The following is a 20,613-nucleotide window of genomic DNA, read 5'->3' as shown; positions in this document are numbered from 1 at the left end:
CACATTAGCAATACAGATGAAAGTACAGACAAAACTGTCAATGATACCTGGCATATTATCCCCTAAAATGTGCCTCCCCTTTCGTAAAACTGCACCATTTGTTTTGGCTACAAGTCACAATTAATTGGAATTACCATTTCCAGACACCATTAAATTCTCTTTCCTGCCCTTATTTCGCCTAAATTGCTCAAATTCTCTTCTATTTTTTCTCCAATAGCAAAGGTTTTTGCTAGTCAAACCAGGACATGGCACAAACACTTATGAAAACACTTATTAGCCTAAACAGGTACATTTATAGATTCATTTGTTTTTGTCAAAACAATTTGTACCATTCATTCCAGTTTCTAACCTGGACAGGTCTTTGCTGACTCAGAAGCTTGCATTTGCAATGCTTTTCCAGCTGATCCCATACTGAAAATATATCCTGTATCAAAAACAAACTAAACAAAACAAGCTGCAAAACAATCAATCCCCCTAATTTTATTGAAATTTCTCCAGTAAGCTATCCTTGCATCAGCCAGGAACAGTTCTTTCTATGAGAATTAGAAAGTAAATTCCAATCTCCATAACATTGTGAAAATGCCCTCAGCTCCACGCTAAACAAGTCAGTAACAAGGCAGGAATTTAAAGCACATTAAGCCTGGCTCTGACAACAAGGCTATAATCAAGCAAGATGAGATATCTGATGACTCAGCAAATTAAATTTCCATAAGGATTTTATTTCATTGGCTATATTTACATCAACAGATGAGAAAATCTCAGAAGTCATAACATGGATTAGTGCAGTCTAATGAGGCACACAACAGAGGGGAACTCAAGTCAACAACTTACCTTCTATTTCCCTTATTTTAACCAGTTAATGCATTAATCAGCAAGTCAACAGCATTCTTGGCAAAAACTGCTGGGGCTGAACATTTTGGAGTGGGTGCACAGCAAGTCCCACAATGCAGAAATGCAGAGCTTTGGGGCCCTCCTATCCCCAGAGCTCCAGCAGGTGGCTCAATGTGTGAGAAACCAGGCTTCTCCCTCCTCCCAGGACAGGCAGCACCCACCAGGTAGGCAGAGAGCACCTGCAGCCATCCCACAGCCCAGGCAGTGAAGAAATTAGTTTACAGCTTCATTCAGTCCCAAGGTGGCAGAATGGCAGAGATGATAAGAAAACAAAAATTCAGGCTTTCTTGTCATTTCTTTCCATTGTATCACATAAAAGTACAAGTTCTTTAGCAAAAGATTAAAAACACTACAGTAAGAGGAGCCAGTACTGAAATTCAAAGCATTAGCCAGGAGAGCTTAGGACTTATGAAAGGCTCCAGCCTATAAATCTAATCTCTTCCTGTAATGTGCCCCAACTGAGTCATAGTCATGCTTCAAAAGGCAGAATCAGAACAATTCCTCTTCCCCAGCCCTCCACACATGCTGGTGGGGATGTATCACATTCCTACAGTATACAGCCTCTGCTCTTGTCCCAGCCCTCAGGCCCTGCAGTGCTAGCAGTATTCTCAGAGGACCCAGACTCATGTGACAGCTTGCAGGCAGCCTTGTTGCCTAGAGATGGCATCCCCTTTTTCTTATATCCTAAATAAATCCATTCTATGCCTTATCTGCCCAAGTAGTTCTAGGGGAACAATAAACCCTCATAGTCCATCCCCAGACTGGCTTTTAATTACACAGTCACAATCCCTGCAAGGCTCTGCTCTTTAGGGCTGTTACAGAAGTTTCTAATCCCTTTTTCCTTCCAAGTGCTCTCATCAAGGCATGGAAAGAATAAAGCAGAACAAGTTCCAATTAAAGTTTGGGGGATTTTTGACCCGACCAAACATCAGACCTGCTTTGAGCTGCTGAGGCTCTTCCCTGCTGTCTCTTTTGATGAAATGGAAATGCACATGTGGAGACTGGCCAAGGGAGCACCCAGCAACCTGATGGTGCAAAATGGTCTGAAGATGGTGTGCATCTAAGAGGCAGGGGCTGTGTACTCCTAATCGCTTCATCATCAGTTCCTAAGTGGCCTATTCTGAATACAATCAATGGAAAATACAGGAAGGAGTTATTCATATGGGCCTTCTCAGGTGTCAAACAAGGAGCTACAGCTTCTGACTTCTGACCCACCAGGCATCCATCAGTCACAGCTTCCCCCCGAGGAGCCCACTTCCCTCAGCTCATCCCAAAGAGCCATTCCCTGTGCACTGCCTGAGCCACCCCTGGTAGGACTACAGGGCTGTTAGCAGGCTGCTTGAGAGACACAACCACTGTCTGAGCAATCACCACTCACTGCTCAGTCCCCCACCACTCCCATCCTGTCTGCAAAATTAAAAATCTGTCACCTTCTCTGACTTGGCCAGCAACTGGCCCTCTCTCAGGATAGTGCTTAGCAGACACAGGGCTTTGACAGATGGCAAGACAATGACGCAGTTCAAAATCTAAATGTGATGCCACAAGATCAGAGCAGTGCAGATTTGGTCACAAACTCAATGGAAAACTGTGGAATCAATAAGGCATAGCTGAAAAAATAAATTAAATGTACCCTTATATAGTGGGGAATGGATGTCCTTTGTTGAAGGATGAAATAACAGGCTTACTTCTCCAGAATGTTGCAGTTCCTGTAGGACCTCTTCACGTTTCCCATTTCTCTGCTAATTGCAAAGCAATAGTAATCACTAAATAGCTCTGCATACAACACACCAAGCACTGAGAATTAGAAGATGTAGTAGATAGATTTCATTCAAGTAGTTATGCTTCACATACAATCAGCTGTTTCTTGTAGAGGTAATGTAGCATGGCTAAAAATGAGGACTAAAACTGTCTTAAACACACTCTGATTTTGCACCTTGCTGCTTTGCTGAAAGTGAAAGCATGCATGAAAGGATTAAGTAATTGAATCATCTATCACTGTCCATATCCAGAGAAGACAGGCTGAAACAAAAGACTAGGGAATTTCTGAGATCAAATCAAGATAATTCAAAAGAAAAGCTCAAAAAATAATTTGAGAAACTATATCAAGATTTCTTCCCCTTTTAGGAGTTTGTTAACTCAAAAGTGTTTAATTACCAGCATATCACAAACACCGTGCCTCCTTCATATCCACCTACATGAAATTATGCCTTTGGTTCTTGAACTTTTTGATAACCAATTGATATACCACATGATGGACAAGTACCTGAACACAACGTGAGAGATTCCCATAGAAAACACCAAAAATGCATTATGTATTTCAGCATTTAAACCTGTGTTTCTCAGCTCTCCTCTCTGCCTGGAACTGGAGACAAAGAGTACCACAGTGATTATTTCACATCCAGCTCTGGTGCTTGCTCTGCTGTCTGTCACCATCTGAGTGACACTGAATCACCCCAGATGATGCAGTAAGTTATCACATAGGATTTATTACCTATGCTCCTTCTGGGCTATACATGAGGTAACTGAAAAAGATGGCAAATGTAGAGACAGACAAGTAGAGGACTGTACCCTCGTACCAAGGGAAAGCCACATTATGTCATTTTAGGTCACTTTAGTTTATTCAGGAACTCAGTATGTTTCCCTAGAACAAAAGATTCAGGCCAAGAACCATGGACTTGAATTTCACTTCAACTCATTTTATAGGGACCTTTCAAAATGCAGCTGAAGCATTGATCCCATGTTACTCCTTCCCAAGAGTGTTTATCACAACAACACCTACAGACTAGGCAAGGATCACACTCCACCATGCAGAGAGACAGAGGGCAGGTCTGGAGGGACCTGCTGGAAAAACTGTGGAGGACAGTGGTGATGGATGGAGCAAAGAGCTGCAGGGCAGCAGAATGTCCAAGGGAAACTTCTCATTTATTGAAAGCTGTTGCTCAAGCTGTTACACAACTTGCACAAAAGCTGTTGCAGACAAAGTCTCCCTTGAATGAGGGATGGCCTCAAATGTAGTTTGCTTTTTTCTAGACCAAGGCACAACTCACTCAAGACAGACTGGATGTTACCCATGTGAAACATTTAGCCTTAATTTTAAAACAGGGGAATAACAGCAACAAGGAACCAGAACATTACACAGAAACCCTGCAGCTAAAGGTACCAAACAGCATTTTCTCCCCACCCTTTCACACAGGCCCACTGGCTCCATCCAAGATTACTGCTGATCTTCTGGATCTTGAAATTTGTTTCTGAAAACTGATGGCATCCCTATTTAGGGCCACGCACTTGACAGGATTTGGGTAAATTACATTGTCTTTTAAATTATCTCCCTGCCCACGTGTGCTGCCAGGGCACCTGGACACCCAGACTCCCTCCATTCCCTCCCTAGGAAAGACAATCCTCCCCAAAAGGTCCTTCTAGAGTAGTGTAAACTCAGTTAAACTGCATGAGAGCAAGCAATTGAGACAGATTCCACACAACATTTAAAAATCAACCCTTAACTACAAATTGGGGTAACATCAAAAAGGTCAAAGACTGGGGCAGGGGAAATAATCTCACAGAAAACCCAGACAAAACAGATTACAAAATATTAGAGGGTTAAAAAATTGTTTAGGTCTGTTTTGATAGAACTTCTTCCACTCCCTAATCACAAAAAAAAAAATGTGGAACAGCTTATGCTGTAACTTTCCAAGTTTATCACGTATTGACTTTTACTTTCTGGAGCTCTTCATCCCTACATCTACCCACACTACCCACAGAAGTAAAATTTGTGCTGCAAACTCTAAATCTGTAAAACAAAAGGATTTGTCAGGGCATGATTCCCAATGTATCATAAAGGGGTTTTGCATCCTCTTCCCAGCAGGAGCCTTAGAACATTATAGAGAAAAAGCTAGAGAAAAAAATAAAAGCTAGAGAAAAAAATAAAAGTCCATGTGATTGAAAAAAAAGAGTACATCTCCTTGTTAAGTCCCAAGTTCAACAACCTACATACATGCCTAACTTCAGGGAGGGAGAAGGACTTGAGTAGCCATTTCAATGAGATTTCTTCCCTCTTCCTTTCAGAGATATGATTTTTCTGAAGTTCCATGAGCATCTTGAAGTATTCAGCAGAAAATATTCAGATCATAAAACAAGCTGAAATAACATCAGTAAGTAAAAACTTTTGATAATGTTTACCTCTGTTTAATTTTCAATGTACACAGAATGCCAAATCCTACTTGTTTTTCACATGCAATTAATCCTACCAAAATCCTTTGGGACTACTTCTGAAAGTAAAATGAGCAGGATTTAGTTTTTAATCCAACACCGACAGGAAGGGAAAATATGATACAGTGTTTTATCCCCAGCAAAGAGCCCAGGCACTAAATCCCCTGAGTGAGTAAAGCATCAGTGTGTATTCTGCAGCTAATCTGGCAGCAGAGCAATTTTCTGTTTGTAATATCTATTTTTGCCCAAATGACTATATAGAGGCAGATGGTCACACCAAAGGAGAACAGTTCTGGAAAGAAATCTCCCTCCCTGAGGAATAATTCACAAGACCAGTCTGGGGACTGCCAAAGTGAGACCTTTTGCCAGGCAGCTGAATCACAGCACACTTTACACCTTCAGGTCCTGTCTTCTGTATCACATTCTTACCTCCTAGTAAATATAGCTCTGAGGGGGAAAGAGCAAAACGACATTTCTGTGACTGGATGGGGCTCTGAATGCTAATGACTGGATGCTGAGACTCATTTCAAGTTTTTATCATCCAAGGAAAGCTTTTCTGACTGCACTTCCTCCATCTGTAGGAGTATGCCCCAGGTTACTGATTATCTGGGATCTCATCATCAAGTTTTCAAGAAAGATACTAGTTTCTTTCATGCTGCAATGGCTCAAGCAAATAAAGTTTCTAAAACACAGGTCATACCAATCTGATTTCAGCCAAGGGTTTTATTCTCCCTCATAATTTTCCAGTGTATTCTGACACCAATTAACAGAGACTTCTTCCATTAAAACAAGTAAGAAAATGAGGAATTTTAAGAATTTTTAATGAAAATATGTGAGATAGAATTGCACACCATATATTTTTATTTGAATGCTGAATTGTTCTTCCTCTGAATTTTCAATATGCAAAAAAATGGTTTTGATCAGCAACAAATGAATATCAAAACCCTCAGGGTTGTCAGACAGTAAGAGTGATTTTCCAACAGCCACTCCGGGCCACAGGCCCCCACACACCAACACCAGACCTTTTCCCTGGCAAAAAAAACCTCACCAGTCCAGGTTCCTGATGGCAGATTGCAGGAGCCACTTGGCACTGTCAAACCAGCCCAAGCTGGCGCTAGTGCCAGCCTGGGTCTGGGAGGCATCCTGTGCAATGAGGAATTTCAGGAGCCAGCCGGCCACTCTGGGCCACGAGACAGTTCCAAGGAAAAGCTGTGGGAGAAGGCATGTTGTGGCAGTTTTGTGTTCCCCTTGGGATGCCTTTTGCAGTTGCAGTGTGCCTGGCGCTCTGGATGTTCTGGTTTAAAAACTCTAACCCTAACCATACTGTGATCAACAAGGTGAAGAGTTGACAGTTCTGATTTTGATAAACTCAAGTTTCAGAATTAAAAATGGGTTTAGAATAGTGAAAGTCTTCTTACCTGTTTTGCTTGTCTGCAGACCAAATGAGACATTATTTCTTTCAGGCATTTATACTTGGCTGAGATACATTCTTCATAAGCTTGAGGGCTAAAGAAAAAAGTTTTAATTTACATTTTAAAATACCAGATTACGTTTCATCCTACAAATCATAAAATCTGCAAGCCTGGAATCACAAAGTATCTGTGCTATATCCTCAGTGAATAGCTTGGGAACATTTCAGTTCTTTTGTCTTCTGTCCCTAGTGATAAAAAATATAAAGTTTCCAGTGCTAAATTTGGTTGCTTGCTAGACTTAAACTGCTCTGTTAGGATTTTCAAATTACATAAGCAGAGAGAGTTTCTGAAACATGGCTTCAGGGAAAAATCACAGCTACAAAGTGTATTAGATTTAAGAACTAAAGAATTACCAGCTATTTAACTTCAGCAGAAGAAGCAGAAATAAGTAAGATGTCCAACACCCTTGGCAATCTCCTGGTAAAACAACAGACAACTTCTTATTTGCATGGAGCCGCTTTATTCCCAGTCAGGTGTTTGGGGTCAGACAAACTGAGTCAGTCACTACTGAATGGCACCAAGTCAGACTGGTATCATACTGATTTCTACTGGGCACACACATGAACAATTCCCTCTGACTGCCAGAGCTACCAGAATATTGTCTCATGACTGAACCTGGCCCTACAGGCCTTAGTCAGTGACAAAAACCTATGCAAAAAAAGTGATGGAAAGGATGAATGAAAGAAACTCCTTTTGAAAGGAACTCTGTTTGTTTCAGAGCTGGGAAAGTAAGATTAAAATTACATTAAAAATGTCCCATAGAAATCTAAGATAACATTAATTGCTGCAGTAAGTCTCACTTCAATGCCTTACCATGCATGGAAAAGTTGGAAGAGACAGAACATACTCCTCGTGATTCAGGTAGAGCATTTCAGAGGGGACTCAGAAAAGCTGAACAACTTGAGTAGAATTACCAAGGGAAACAAAGCCAGGAATAAAACTCAGCTCTGCTGACTTGTAGCTGTCTACTCACCACTTAGCTATTGCATGTAATGTGTGGGAAGGGAAATGGCACCTTGCATTTAGGATGTCAGAATGTACTCCTACAAAGGTAAATGATTCATAAAACTCTGTACCAGCACACACTTCCCTGCATCTACAATCAACTGTGTTTAAACATTTAAGACAATGGCACCACTCTCTTCCAAGTCACAGTTCTCAAGAATGAAGAACACTCAAGGTGATTTTCTCTGCTTGCTAAGAGCAGCTGATGCCCATCTGTTGAGATCTGTTTTGACAGAATTTAATTCCTGCTGGTTTATTTGTTTTATTTTTTGTGTTTATCTTTTTTATAATGCTGTCTATCTCACTTCTCTTAAAAGCACAGTCCTAATCATGATGCATTCAGATAGTCATGGACTTGTCTGCTCACTAAAGATTTTGAAAGAGAAAACACAGAGAATGAACTGGCAAATTCTAAATCTAAACAAATGTGAACAGTGAAGGTTACTTTCTTTCTACAAAGCATGCAGGAAAAAGCTGGGGATATTGAAAACCACAGTTACAAAAAAAGAAACAAAGAACAAAGGAGAAACAGCGCAGACATAAGGGGTACACCCATCTATATACTGAATACTGCAGGAATTTGTCATCATTTTATCCCACAAACCAGACAAGAACAGACATAAGGAGCAGCAAAGATGCTCAGAGGGCTTCCTACAGAACAGAGTAAGAGATCAGGACTCTTTGGTTTAGAAAAGAGGTAACCAGGGGTTCACAACACTGCAAAGAGAATTAGTAATTCAGCTTCCCACAATGCCAGAACAACAGAAAACCCAACAGTGTAAAATGCAAATCACAAAGAAGTTCTTTCTCACAATAATCAGAAGTGTGACGTCTTTATCACAGGATCATTGAGAAAGTATAAAGGGGTTCAAATCTAGACTTGATACAGTCATAAAAGACTGGTTCACCAGAAATTTCCAAAGAAACCCCTAAATTACTGACTGAGTTTAGGAAAATAAACCATGGAAAAGAGCACTCAGATGATGCTTTCTGATTCCTCTCTGAAAGCTCTGCTATACTGGCCATCATAGGTACTACAAGTTTAAATGGACTTTGTACACAAACCAGCATTAAGGTTCCTCTGTTTTCAGTCTAAAGGCTTTAAATATTACTAGAACTGGAATTAACAGGATGGTCCTGAAAAATCAACAACTATTAAAGCTATTGACTTTGGACAAGCAGATGAAACTCAGGTAATGAAACAGATTGAAATGACTGCAAAAAATCTACACAGTCTGGCAGAAGTAGTTTAACAGAAGTTGGCATTTCCTTAGGAACCTGGGAGAGTACCTGCTCCTCATGTGACCAGGTTCAAGTAGATCATTATACATGATACAATAAGAAAATAAACTGAACTGTGTGCAGACCCTAATGACCACAAAAAAGCTTGTAATATTGTTAATTCCTTTTTCTATCAACACAGGAAGCAGATAAATTTGTTACTAGAGAACTACAGGTCTTTATCCTGCTAACCACCTTTAGTTTGACCTGAGAATGCCTCCTGTGTTCACAGCTGGATCTTTTCAAGCAGAACCTCAATTCTGCATATCTGCTGTAGAAATTCTTCAAGAGCCAGTGAAAGCAATTTTCAGAAAGCCATCTCCTTCCTCTTCAAAACAATTGAATCTACAGCAGCTGTGAATAGTGAAGAATGCCTCCTGTCAACTTTGTATCACAGCTTCTGACAGCGTCAGTGGCAAAACCTGGCACACAATCTTCTCCCAGATTAATACCATCCATGGAGAAAAGGCAAAAGTTCTTTAAATGCAGCATCCCAGTATTCCCCAGATATCCTGGGGATAATCTATATGAGGCATCCCAAGCAGTAGCAAGGCCATGCCCTAAAGAAATGTGGATTAAAGTATGCTTTGTGCATAGAACATTCTAAATGTATCCCTAGCTCAAGGTTAAATACTGTTTCTTTCTAAATATCACCCACAAATAAAGATCACATTATGATATCTGGATCTTCTAGTTTAAAAAAATATATTTTCCACAGATATCCCCAGAAGCTGGGTACAGCTAATCAAATTAACCTTGAATGACTTTCCAGCAGTGCCCACAACAGCACAACTAACTAAACAGAGGAGGCAGGAGCAGCCTGGGGGAGCAGCCTGGCTGCTTCTTCCTGACTCCAAACCCACCAACAGTTTGTTTGGCTTGTTAGAAGAAAAAGCTGTCTATACAGGCAGGCCTGAAGAATGCTGGGCTCAGGTCTGCCACCTTTATGTTTCAAGCTAAACTGTGTGGCCTGCACCACTGTGTCCCCAGGTTTTGTGTCAGGGAGTACAAAACGCTGGGAAACACAGGGATTTGAAATGCAATCTCAATTTGCCCAGCACTGGGAACGGCAGGAAATGAGAGAAAAGCATGTGGTTATTTCACTGCTCATCCCAAGCAGCTCTGCAGAGTCAATTTCTGCAGTGTCAATTTCTGCAGTGTCAATTTCTGCAGCGAGCTGAATGAAAACACTTCCTTCTGCAGGAGCTTGTGTAAACAGAGATACTGTAACCAACCTCACCTCAACACAAGGGAGAATCTCTGGCATCTTCTCATTTTATCAAGTAATAAGAAATCTTTCACATTCTCCACTCAGGAATCACTTCAGTCAAGTTGATTACCAAAGTAATTCTCTTAATTAGCAAGTTTAGTGCAGAGCAGAGCCTACAGAAAACAGCTCAAAAACCTGCAAACAAGATTTTTTTTCAGTTATGCAGAGATGTCTGCCTTGATTCCCAGAGATAATTTGTGGATGCACAGTATTGTTACCCTATAAATAACACATATATTTCCATTCAGGAGTCTGTTCCCCACACTGAAACAATGTCACTAATAAATCTCACAGTTTGTCGGGCTAGAGCTGACATCCCCCCTTACTCAGAATATACCTTTACTGCCATACATATGTGTAAGACATAATGTTATCCAAGTACTTTTTAAAGGTGAAAAAACTGCTGTTCAAGAAGCAAGAGTGACTTCACCAAACAAAATATAATATGTAAAATAGAAGGATAGGAGGAAGAGGGAGGAGAATAATACACAAACAAACCCAAAACCAGCAAAGAATGTCTTCCAACACAGCTACCTCCACAAATCCTTATTCCTCCCTGTTCCTAACCAATCTCAAGTAATGCTGCTTGTTCAACATGAATAAAACAAAATAAATTTCTCTCCATATGGTCTCTTTAAATTGAGATCTAAAAATAGACAGACAGTCATCAATAGACAGACAGGCTTAAACAATTTTATCAGTGCTTGATTTATTTCAGCTTTCTGCTCTCTCTGGTCACAATTCAGTGCAACCCATAAATAAGTTAGGCTGGTAAAGGAGATTGAATTTTTGAGGCCAGAACAGTAATTGAGGAATTGAACAGCCTGGAGGTTGAAATACCCCCTGGGATATAAGCCTTTGGACCTATTAGCAGCTGTCTATTGCTTTGCACCTATGACCACGTCAACACAAGAACTGATTTAAGGTTCTTTGTGGCACACACAGACATGTACTTGTCTCCACCGTGCTGTTACTCTGGAGCAAGAGTGTCTCAGGAAAACCTCTAACTAAAAAACCTCAGAACTATGGGAAAGCCCAATTTCCTATGAAGAAAGTCTGCATCAGCTCAGCACAATTTGATTATACACAAAGCTGTATTTTACTTTTTTTCTACACTGTATTAGTACATTGAAAGACTGAAAGTGAAGCCTGAAAGAAAGAATTTGCATTTTTTTCCTAAAAGCCAAACAGAGAAGCAAAACCAAAGCCCCACCATCACCCGCCATTCTTTTGGCCACTCCCTCAGGATCAAACTTGGAGCAGAAAACCTCCACAGACATCCAAAGTGAGAAGGACTGATTGCAAACCCAACCCCACACCAAAGGCAAAGAAAAAGTGGCAAAAACCCAGCCTCTCACCAAAAGCAAAGAAAAAGCGGGAAAAAAAAAAATCCAGGTCTTTCTCTGCATGAAGATGTGGGAAAGGCCAGGCTTGCAGGGAGTGAGGCAGCGGGGCTGTTGAGGGGCAGCCGTGAGGGCTTCGGCTCAGCCGCACCCTGCCCGCCTGCCGGGGCCGCCCCATCGCGGCTCCTCCGCCGTCTGTGGGGCCACGGCCGAACCACAGCTCACCGGGCAGGAATGGCACCGCACATCTCAAAGGGCAGGAATGGCACCGCACTCCTCCCTCAGGAGCTCGGCACCCCACAGAGCCCACGCTCGGAGCGGGCCGCGGCTCCGCAGCAGTGATGGCTCCCCACACACCTGCCCGAGCAGCCGGGCTGGGACAGGGACAAAGACAGGGACAGTCACACACCGAGACCACAGGGGGACTTGGTGAGGGACGTGAGGGGCACTCCGGGGACTCAGGGCAAGGATAGAACCCCTGCTCAGGCCCTGGACACAACTAAGGGAGCAGCCCAAACGTGTTAGCATGAGGCTGACCGCCCCCTCAAAGAAAAAACAGCGTTTAACTCAAAATCACTAAGAGATTGTGGAAAAGATAAAATAGGAGAAAAAGACGCTTACTAAATCACTATTAAAATACACATTTCCAACTTGTGTAGTCTGAAAAAAGAAAGAAAACAACTATACATCTGGTTTTGTTTTGTAAGAAAAGATGACAGCAACTGAAACTAAAAAGCATTGTTAAAAATTGGTTTTGACTATCACATTTGTTGTGATCGAGCCTATCAGTTTGTTTTGAAGAAAGGCTCCTGACTGCATAAGGTACAAACACAGAACAGCAATCGTTTGTTAGACCTGGTAAATGCCAAGAAGACAGACAGTATAATGGAACTTAGCACTACCAGTTATTCATAAATAATTCTTCTGATTAAATATTCATACACCATCATCATCATTTGTCTTGTAAGTCTGTTCTCATAGGTGCCCTGTGCTCTGCTCCTACTGGATCTCTGCACAGACAGACCCAGTGATTTGGATGTATGACACTAAACCAGGATCTCTTCTGAATAACAATGTGCTGCTCATAAAATGCCCTTTCTCTCTCTCCAGCCTGCTCTGAGGGAGCAGTGGCAGCTCCTGCCTCCCCAGGGACAGGGCACAGCTCAGCCCCACACACAGGAGACAGATAAGGGCTCTCTGCTTGCCTATCCCCAAGCTCCTCTGGCAAGCCACTGTCTGATCCAGAGCTGCTCAAGTGGAAAGGGGAATGTATTTCCTTCCTCCTGCTTGGCAGATTTATCCATGACCACCGGGATACTGCTCAGCTGGACATTTTCTCTTTAAGTCTTGTAAACAAAATGCAAAATCTAAAGAAATTTTTATCTTAAGCAAGCAGAGAAAATAGATTTTCACCAAAATGTCTTGAATAATAACAATTTCTATTAGAAATGTGGTTGGAGAGTGAGCCTCCTAAAAGAAAACCACCGTTCCTCTACAGCTCAGCAGCTCCCCATGAAGGTTTCTGCATGCAGTGGGTTGTGCAGAGATGTGCAGAATGATCACCAGCCCCATGATGTTCAGCTGCAGCTCTTCCCCCCTCACCTTGTGCTCCAGTTGACAGACAAGAGAACAGGACACCACAGCAATTAAATTTAAAAACAAAATCACAAGGGCACCCTCTCACCAGGTGCTGCAAGCAGGTAAAGTCAGGTAAAAACAGTCTCTAGTGTGACTTATTGAGCATTTCCATCTGCCTGATTGGACATTAGATTTGAATTTTGGTGGGTGAGGATGATAGCAGGGCCAACTCCAAGCTAGGTGATATCACCACTACTGTTTTCCAAACCTAAGTCCTGCATCAGTGTTAGCTTTGCCAGGTGTCAACTGCAATGGAATCCTGGGGTGGCTGACGTATAAAGGAGATAAAACAAACACTATATTCTTCAAACTGAAAAATTTACCCCAAGACAAGACTGGAAATAATTCTGGACCATACTGGACTGATGAAAATTAATATATCCTCCTCCACATTGTAATCATTAAAATAGATTTTTATCCACTATGGAAGAACAAGAGACAAAGTTTAAAAAGCTCAGGGCCAGCATCTTTTATTATTTAATTATTTGCATAAGCTTGGAAAAGTTACCCAGAAAAAGCATAACTTTCCAAGGAGCACATGGTATCTCAAACAGTAAAGCCTCATTCTCCATCCTGCTGACAAGGTTTTCTCAAATTGCAGAATTGTAGGTATTGCCCAAACTAGTATCCATCCTATTATTTTTCATTTAAAAAATAATTCAAATTGTAAATGACCAGTATTCATTAAAATATACTTTTCATGAACTGTAACCACATTTCAGAATGATGTCAGGTGAGGCAGTAAGGAACTGTTAAGGTTCCTGAAGAGAATATAAATAGCAAATAAAAGCTCTTTAAGAGTCTTCTTCCATAGGCACATCCTCTTGTAGCTTCTGCACCATTTTGTCCTCCAGCTGTTTTGGTGTACCTTCAAAAAGAACAAATCAAGGTCAACATGTTTCTCTAAACCCAAATAACTGTTTTTCTTTGAACAATATACACGTATATTCCAGGTGAAACAGCCTAAATATATTGCTTGAAGAGATGTTTATGAGCAAATCCATCAAGCTCAAAGGTATTTACTGCTAACCTCCACCATCTCTTAAACTTGTTTCAGCAGAAAAGCTGATGCTGTTGTTGTGCAAAATCTAAAATGCAGTCAAACCTGTGTTTTCATCTGCTATGACAAACTGATACAGCTGCCAATACCTGGCAGAACCTTGTAAAGGACTACAAAAATTCATTACTTATTACAGATCAATGGCCTTCTCCCACTAGTTTTTAAATAAACATTTAAAGCCCTCCTGAATGCTGTGTTGTTCAGCAAGAATGCTAACTCTCAATAAGATGACCAAAAATGAAAACATGGAAAAAGAAAAACCCAAGACTTAAATTTGACTCTGCTCCCTGCCCAGTCAGAATTGCAGAATACCAGGAAGGCAGCTGATGTTGGACCAACAGATGGACCAAACAGTGCTGTGCATCACTCTTTTAGTAAAAGCAAAGACAAACACAGAGATAATCACTTCAATTTATAATTTTGAATTCGGACCTTTTTCCTTTCCTCAAAAAAAAAAAGGGAGGGGTACATGACATGACACATTAAACTTAAACCAAAGTGTGAATATATCCTGACAAAAATCAAAAAATCTAAGAAAAACCATAGAACAGATTTCTAATTAATATCTCATAATGAAGAAATAAAATCACTGGTAATCCTTATAAAACAAGAGCTAATGGAAATGTTTTTAACTTGTCTTCATTACTGTACTTCATTAAGTGTATTTTAAAAGTAAATAATTTATTTTAAATGTGACTTCACTGAAGGAACAGTATTTTCATGTAAGTTCTACACAACTGACTGATTCAAGCAGCAAAGTTGAACTGATGTGTTTTATATCATTCAGTGTAGAATCTGTTGAGTTCAACTAACCAAGTCAAAGGGAACACTTAAATAAATGCATTGGATAACAAAGATGCAGTTCATGCAGCACCAAGTATTGAATGCAATTTAAAACACTCAAAATAATGAAGAGAAAGGACTAGATGGGATGAATGCGGGACTAGACAAATAAAAAGGTAAATTTGATTTAGAACTAAGACACTACTTACATTTACTGGCAAGAACTATTACTCATATTCAACAGACAAATTAATTGTAAGACAAATGTACAGGATTATTGATCTGTAGAATGAGTCACTCATCCTAAAACTGTGTAGGCAAACCAGTAAATCAAGTTCTTACCTGCATGGGGAGCACGAAGAAGGTGGATATTCTGTTTGACTTCTTTGATGTCTTCTGCCTTCTGCAACTCTTTGCTCTTCTTTAATCTGGGAAAGGGGAAAATTAGATTTAATCACCTTCAAAGAGGACATGCAGGTTTTCATTTTAATGCATGGTATCTCTCTACATACTAAAGGTATGTACAGGCTGTAAATAACTATGATTATGAGGAAAAAAAGGTAAAAAGTATTTGAAAACCAAGAAAATACTGGATACAAAGCCACAAAAAATGCAGCACTGTACCAACTCCTATCAGAATTTGGTTAAAATTTAAGACTCTGCATACAAACAAGTACTACATTACAGCAGTTATCCTTGAGTGTCCAAAAGCTGCATTTCCTTGGACAGCCAATAACACAGGGTAGAGCACACCCTGTGTATTTTACCCCATCACTTGGATGACTGTGTACATACAAAGCAGATTACTCTTTAAAACTGGATCATCCCATTTCTGGAAAGGTTGTCTAACACACACAGGGCAAGGGGTTCCCATCACACAGATAATTCTCACCTGTTCATAATAAATCTGGCTTGGCGTTTTTGCTTTATTTCCTCCACTCTCTTCATTGCATCCACTGAAATAAAGCAGAAGTTGTTTTAAATGTGCTTAAATCCCTGCAGCAGAAAATCCATGCTATTTTTGTAAAGCAGCTCCCATAATACCTAAACACCAGAGGCAATTCTTACACACTATGTAGAGGAAACTATTCCTTCTCCCAAGAGCAGGATAAGGGAACATTCTGTGTAGCAACCCTGATAACTTGTGTTTTACAACTTATTTATGCTTCCACTTTTGTGCCTACACATAATGCCTATAGTTAACCATCACTGCAAGACTCAACTTGAAAAAAGATGCCAGTTACCAGCTTCTCCTTTGTGGCATTCATTCACATGAATATAAGCAGTTCTCCTATTTTATGACAATTGATTCTATGAAGCAAACCAGTTTCCAGAAAAAAACATCAAGTGAAACTCCACACCTGTTTACAACTCAAACCTCCTCCACACACTCAGAATTTGGTCATGATTTCAGTAATTTCAAGCACAATCACTACAAGCTGTCAATACTCTAAAAAGTCTTTTGAAAGCACAATCATAAGTAAAAAATGAATTTTTTGGTTTTTTCCTATAATGACTCACCAGTCTTGTTCCACAACTCTCTCTGGTATTTCACTGGTTCGTTCCTACGTTTTTCAAATTCAAATGAATTATCCTGTATCAAGAAAAAGTAAATACAGACTTATGCAGAAGCTTTTTTAGATCAATACATTCATACTGTAGCAGTCACTCACAGAACTGAATATTTTATGGGATTCTTTTCCCCCTTTCAGAAGCTCAGTTCCTAGACTTGAACGATCATTAGAGAGAAATATGAGAAGGAAATTGAGTCAAATGTTTGACCTCAAAGTGTCAGGAGCCACAGTGTGGCTCTGATTTGTCTGTGATTTGTCTGAAGAGAACTATTTACCACATCACCACCCTCAGCTATTTTCTATTTAGCAAGACTAAAGGAACAGAGAAAACCCATGAGGAATAGGAAATACAGAGCAGATTAGATAGGTGGAAGGCGAAATTGAAAACCGGTAGATTTGAAAGCATTTATTCCAGGACAAATAAGTTCTACTCTACAGCTTGTAATTTTGAAATGGTTTTTAAAAAATACCCCAACCACCATTTCATTTTAAGAATACTGAAGCAGTCTAATTTGAAATTGTGAAATATTTCAGTCGATACCTCTGGCACTTGGGACAGCTGCTATCCCCCTAACCATGTTCCCTCATTCCCATGAGCTGAAGATGAAAAACAGTTTCCTGATCTTTTTTTTGCCAGGCACACTTAGCTTTATATCAGTTTTATCTGAGGACTTCTCCCAGCCCAAAGGCTGTTTTTTGTCGTGGTAAAGCTGAGTTACACAGCACTAAGTTAATATATTGGCTTTATTCTTAAAATACATTATGTATCTCAAAATTGGAACATATTGTCACCTATTTAGACACGAATAAAGTAATTTTTAATTCAGTGATTTTCAAAAATGTAATTCAACACAGACAGAAACAATTCAAAAGCAAGAAACACAATTACTGAATATGTTAATTAACCATGGCTTTTCAGTCATATTAAAAAATAAAACCACATTATTTCCCTTGAAAGATCCACAAAAGGCAGGAAATCACTGTATCAAAATGCTTACTAAATTTTTATTATTCTGTAAAAAAATAGGTAATTAAGTCACAATAATTCTAGAATTATTTAAGGACTGTCCCACCAAATATGAATGTTTAACACTTTTACTACTGAAGCAACTTTGTTTTGAAATTGCATTTGAGGTCTCATGCTGTTTTTCAAACATTCCTTTCTATGCAAAGACTTTTTCTACACATTGTAAGCTTAAAAGAGGCTTCACAGGTAAGTATTTTAAGGGTCTGCATAGAGAGACTTCCTCAGGTACCTGGTAACTCAGAATATTTGTGCAGAAACACAACTACCAATTGTTGTATACAACAATTATTTGTGCAGAAACACAACTACCAATTGTATACATACAGACTAGAGGATTTATTGGTGGGAAAAAAATGCCTTGGACTCGGGAGCCACCACGTGTTCCCAGACAGACACCTGATACACTGGCTTCCATCCCAAAGGTGGAAGGTCCAGATTTTAATCAAGCTGAATGAACAGCTCACTCTCAAGAAACTCTCCCAGTCTCTTCCACAATCCCTCTTGTCCCCAGCTCCTGTCATTAAATGACAATACTTTAAGGAACCCAGCCCAGCCCCAGGAAGAGCCATTTCAGTGTGCTGATGTAAAGTGGGAACCAGTTCAGCTTCTTACCACTGTCAGCTCTTTGCCAGCTGCTTTACGGAATGCTTTAGTCCATCTCATCTTTCTGGGATTTCGCTTCTTTTTAAAGTTTCTGTGGCATTTTGATTTGCAGAATCTAAATATCTTTTAAAAAGTGGGTGAAAAAGAAGAAAAGTCTTAGTTAAATCATGTTATCCGTGCGCCACTGCAAGTGTGATATCAAACAATCTAACCATACTGCTCATCACAAATTATATTCAGGTTCCAAATGCCAGTAATTTTATAGAAAATACAGCAATTAACAAAAACAATTTCAAGCACTAATACTGGTTTTTTTTCATTATAAAGTCAATTTCACAGCTGCCAGGGTTAAGCACAAGTACTTACAATTAAGCTGATTATACATAAAATACACCTGAGTTTTGAGAATTATCATCTGCAAAAATAACCATAAAGCCAAACCTGTAGTATGAATAAACAATTTTCTACAGCTGCCAGCACTTCTTAGATACAGTACCATCCTGAGAACAACAAAAAATCCTCACACCTCTCATAATGAATGCAACACACACACAAAAATGTCTATTTTCTGGGATGCAGCCTTAAGCCCCAAAGATTACCCTGCAGGAGTCCTAAGCACATTAGTTAAGTCCTGGACTGAAATTACTGAAAGCTGTTAAAGCATATGACAAAACCTTTTAATGGACCTTTTTCTTTTTTCCCTATTTTTCTACATATTCTACATAATACAACACTGTTCACTTAAAAATGGTCAGAATTACATGTTATTCACGAGGTTTTGAAAACCTTATTTTTTTTACAGCCATATCTTCCTTCCCATCTAATAGTCAATTCTAAAAAAATGTAATAGAAATTCTAAATTCTAAAGTTTAATAGAAATTAAAATTAAATAGAAATTAAAAATTAAATTAAAACTAAATTAAATTTAGAAATCAAAAATTAAATTAAAAATAATACAAATTCTAAAATATAAAATTTAATAGAAACTCTAAAAAATGTAATAGAAAATATGAAACTTTTCATTACGGCAATCATCTTCGAATAGCTTTTTTTTTTTTTTTTTTTTACACTCTTCTACTACGTTTTTTCACTTCACCTCAGGCACACCTGCCACGGCGCTTTGCCTTTTCACAGACGCTCTGTTCACAAGCGATGTTTTTAGAGCGCCCCTCGTGGCCGCGGCGCGCTCCCAGCCCGTGTCAGCGCGCTCCCAGCCCGGCCCCGGCGCTGTGACTCAGCCCGCGATCCCTCCTGAGCCCGGGCCCGGGAGGAAAGCGATGTGCGCAAGCTTCACTAAGACACCAATTTCGCAGATTGACAGAATAGTCAGAGTTGGAACGGACCCACAGGCAAGAGGATTACTGAGTCCAGCCCTTAAGCAAATGGCCCGTACATGGATCGAACCGACAGCCTCGGTGTTCTCAGCACCGTGCTCTGACCAGCCGCGCTCACCTCGGGCTCCCGCCCGCCCACACATGCGGACGGTGCGCGCGTACCCCGGCAGGGCCGGTGCCGACCGCCAGCAGCGGCCCCGGCCCGGGACAGGGGCTCCGGCTGTGAGCGCCCCGCGTGAGGCGCGGCCGGTGACACCGAGCCCCGCCGGGGCCCGCCCGCACAAGCCGGGCCGGCGCAGGGAGCGGCCGCGAGCACCGCGGGGAGGGCGGTGCCGGTGCCGGTCGGGCGGTACCTTGCAGTCGTTGCGCACGAACATGACGCCGTGCCCCGGGTAGATGGGCCCCGAGCAGAAGTAGCACTTCTCGATACGCATGGCGGCGGCAGAGGCGGCAGCGGCGGCGGCGCGGGCGGAAGCGCGGCCCAGCTGACCGGAGGCGGCGCGGAGGGGCGGGCCCGGCTCTCGCAGCGCCGCCGCAGCGCCCCCTGCCGGCCCCGCCGCCGGCACACACGGCACGGGGCCCTGGCTTCTGTTTATAAAGGAAAAATTGTGTTCCAAGGGCGAGAAATTAACGAACCGATACGGACATAAGGATAGACAGAGTCACCCAAGGAAAAGAAAGGGAGTTAAACGTAGATTTTTAAATCTAGAATTAATTTACTGTAAAATTCAGACAACAATTTCTGTGCCGTTTTCTTATCTGTAAAATCCAAAATCTAAGCAAAATTTGAAGTCCTAAAACCAATGGTTCTGCATACCATATAGATAGGTACCTGTTACTCCGGTTCCCTCTCCTAGAGTTACCTGTTTATTGTGAAAGGACCTAAATACTAGGCCCTGTACCATCCAAATTGGTTGGAATTGGAGGTCTTCTGTCTATTCTTCAATTGTAGGATGCTGTCCCAGCTCTGAGTCTGAAATCCTCCTCACCACCTAAGTCTTTACCACCACAATTCCTGCCTCTCCATTTAAAAGAAATTAACTCCCAGAGTATCTGGTGAAAAATCCATGTATTGAATTGCATGTGCTTCTAAAGTAGTTTTTGCTTTCTAGAACAACAAAAGAAA

General features: G+C 40.8%; 1 protein-coding gene across 1 annotated transcript; it reads right to left on the bottom strand.

Annotated features, from left to right (window-relative positions):
- Positions 1–13,560: 13,560 nt before the first annotated feature.
- On the bottom strand, positions 13,561–19,968 carry RSL24D1 (ribosomal L24 domain containing 1). Its single transcript, XM_058811465.1, has 6 exons — positions 19,841–19,968; positions 18,163–18,276; positions 16,471–16,543; positions 15,842–15,905; positions 15,292–15,377; positions 13,561–13,974 (listed from the first exon to the last, which is right to left on the bottom strand). Exons 1-6 carry the CDS (start codon positions 19,919–19,921, stop codon positions 13,901–13,903), a joined length of 492 nt encoding a protein of 163 aa, XP_058667448.1. The 5' UTR covers positions 19,922–19,968; the 3' UTR covers positions 13,561–13,900.
- Positions 19,969–20,613: the final 645 nt, after the last annotated feature.

This window comes from Ammospiza caudacuta, chromosome 10 (genome assembly GCF_027887145.1).
Source record: "Ammospiza caudacuta isolate bAmmCau1 chromosome 10, bAmmCau1.pri, whole genome shotgun sequence".
Taxonomy (NCBI): Eukaryota; Metazoa; Chordata; class Aves; order Passeriformes; family Passerellidae; genus Ammospiza; species Ammospiza caudacuta.
This window is presented reverse-complemented; position numbering and strand designations above follow the sequence as displayed.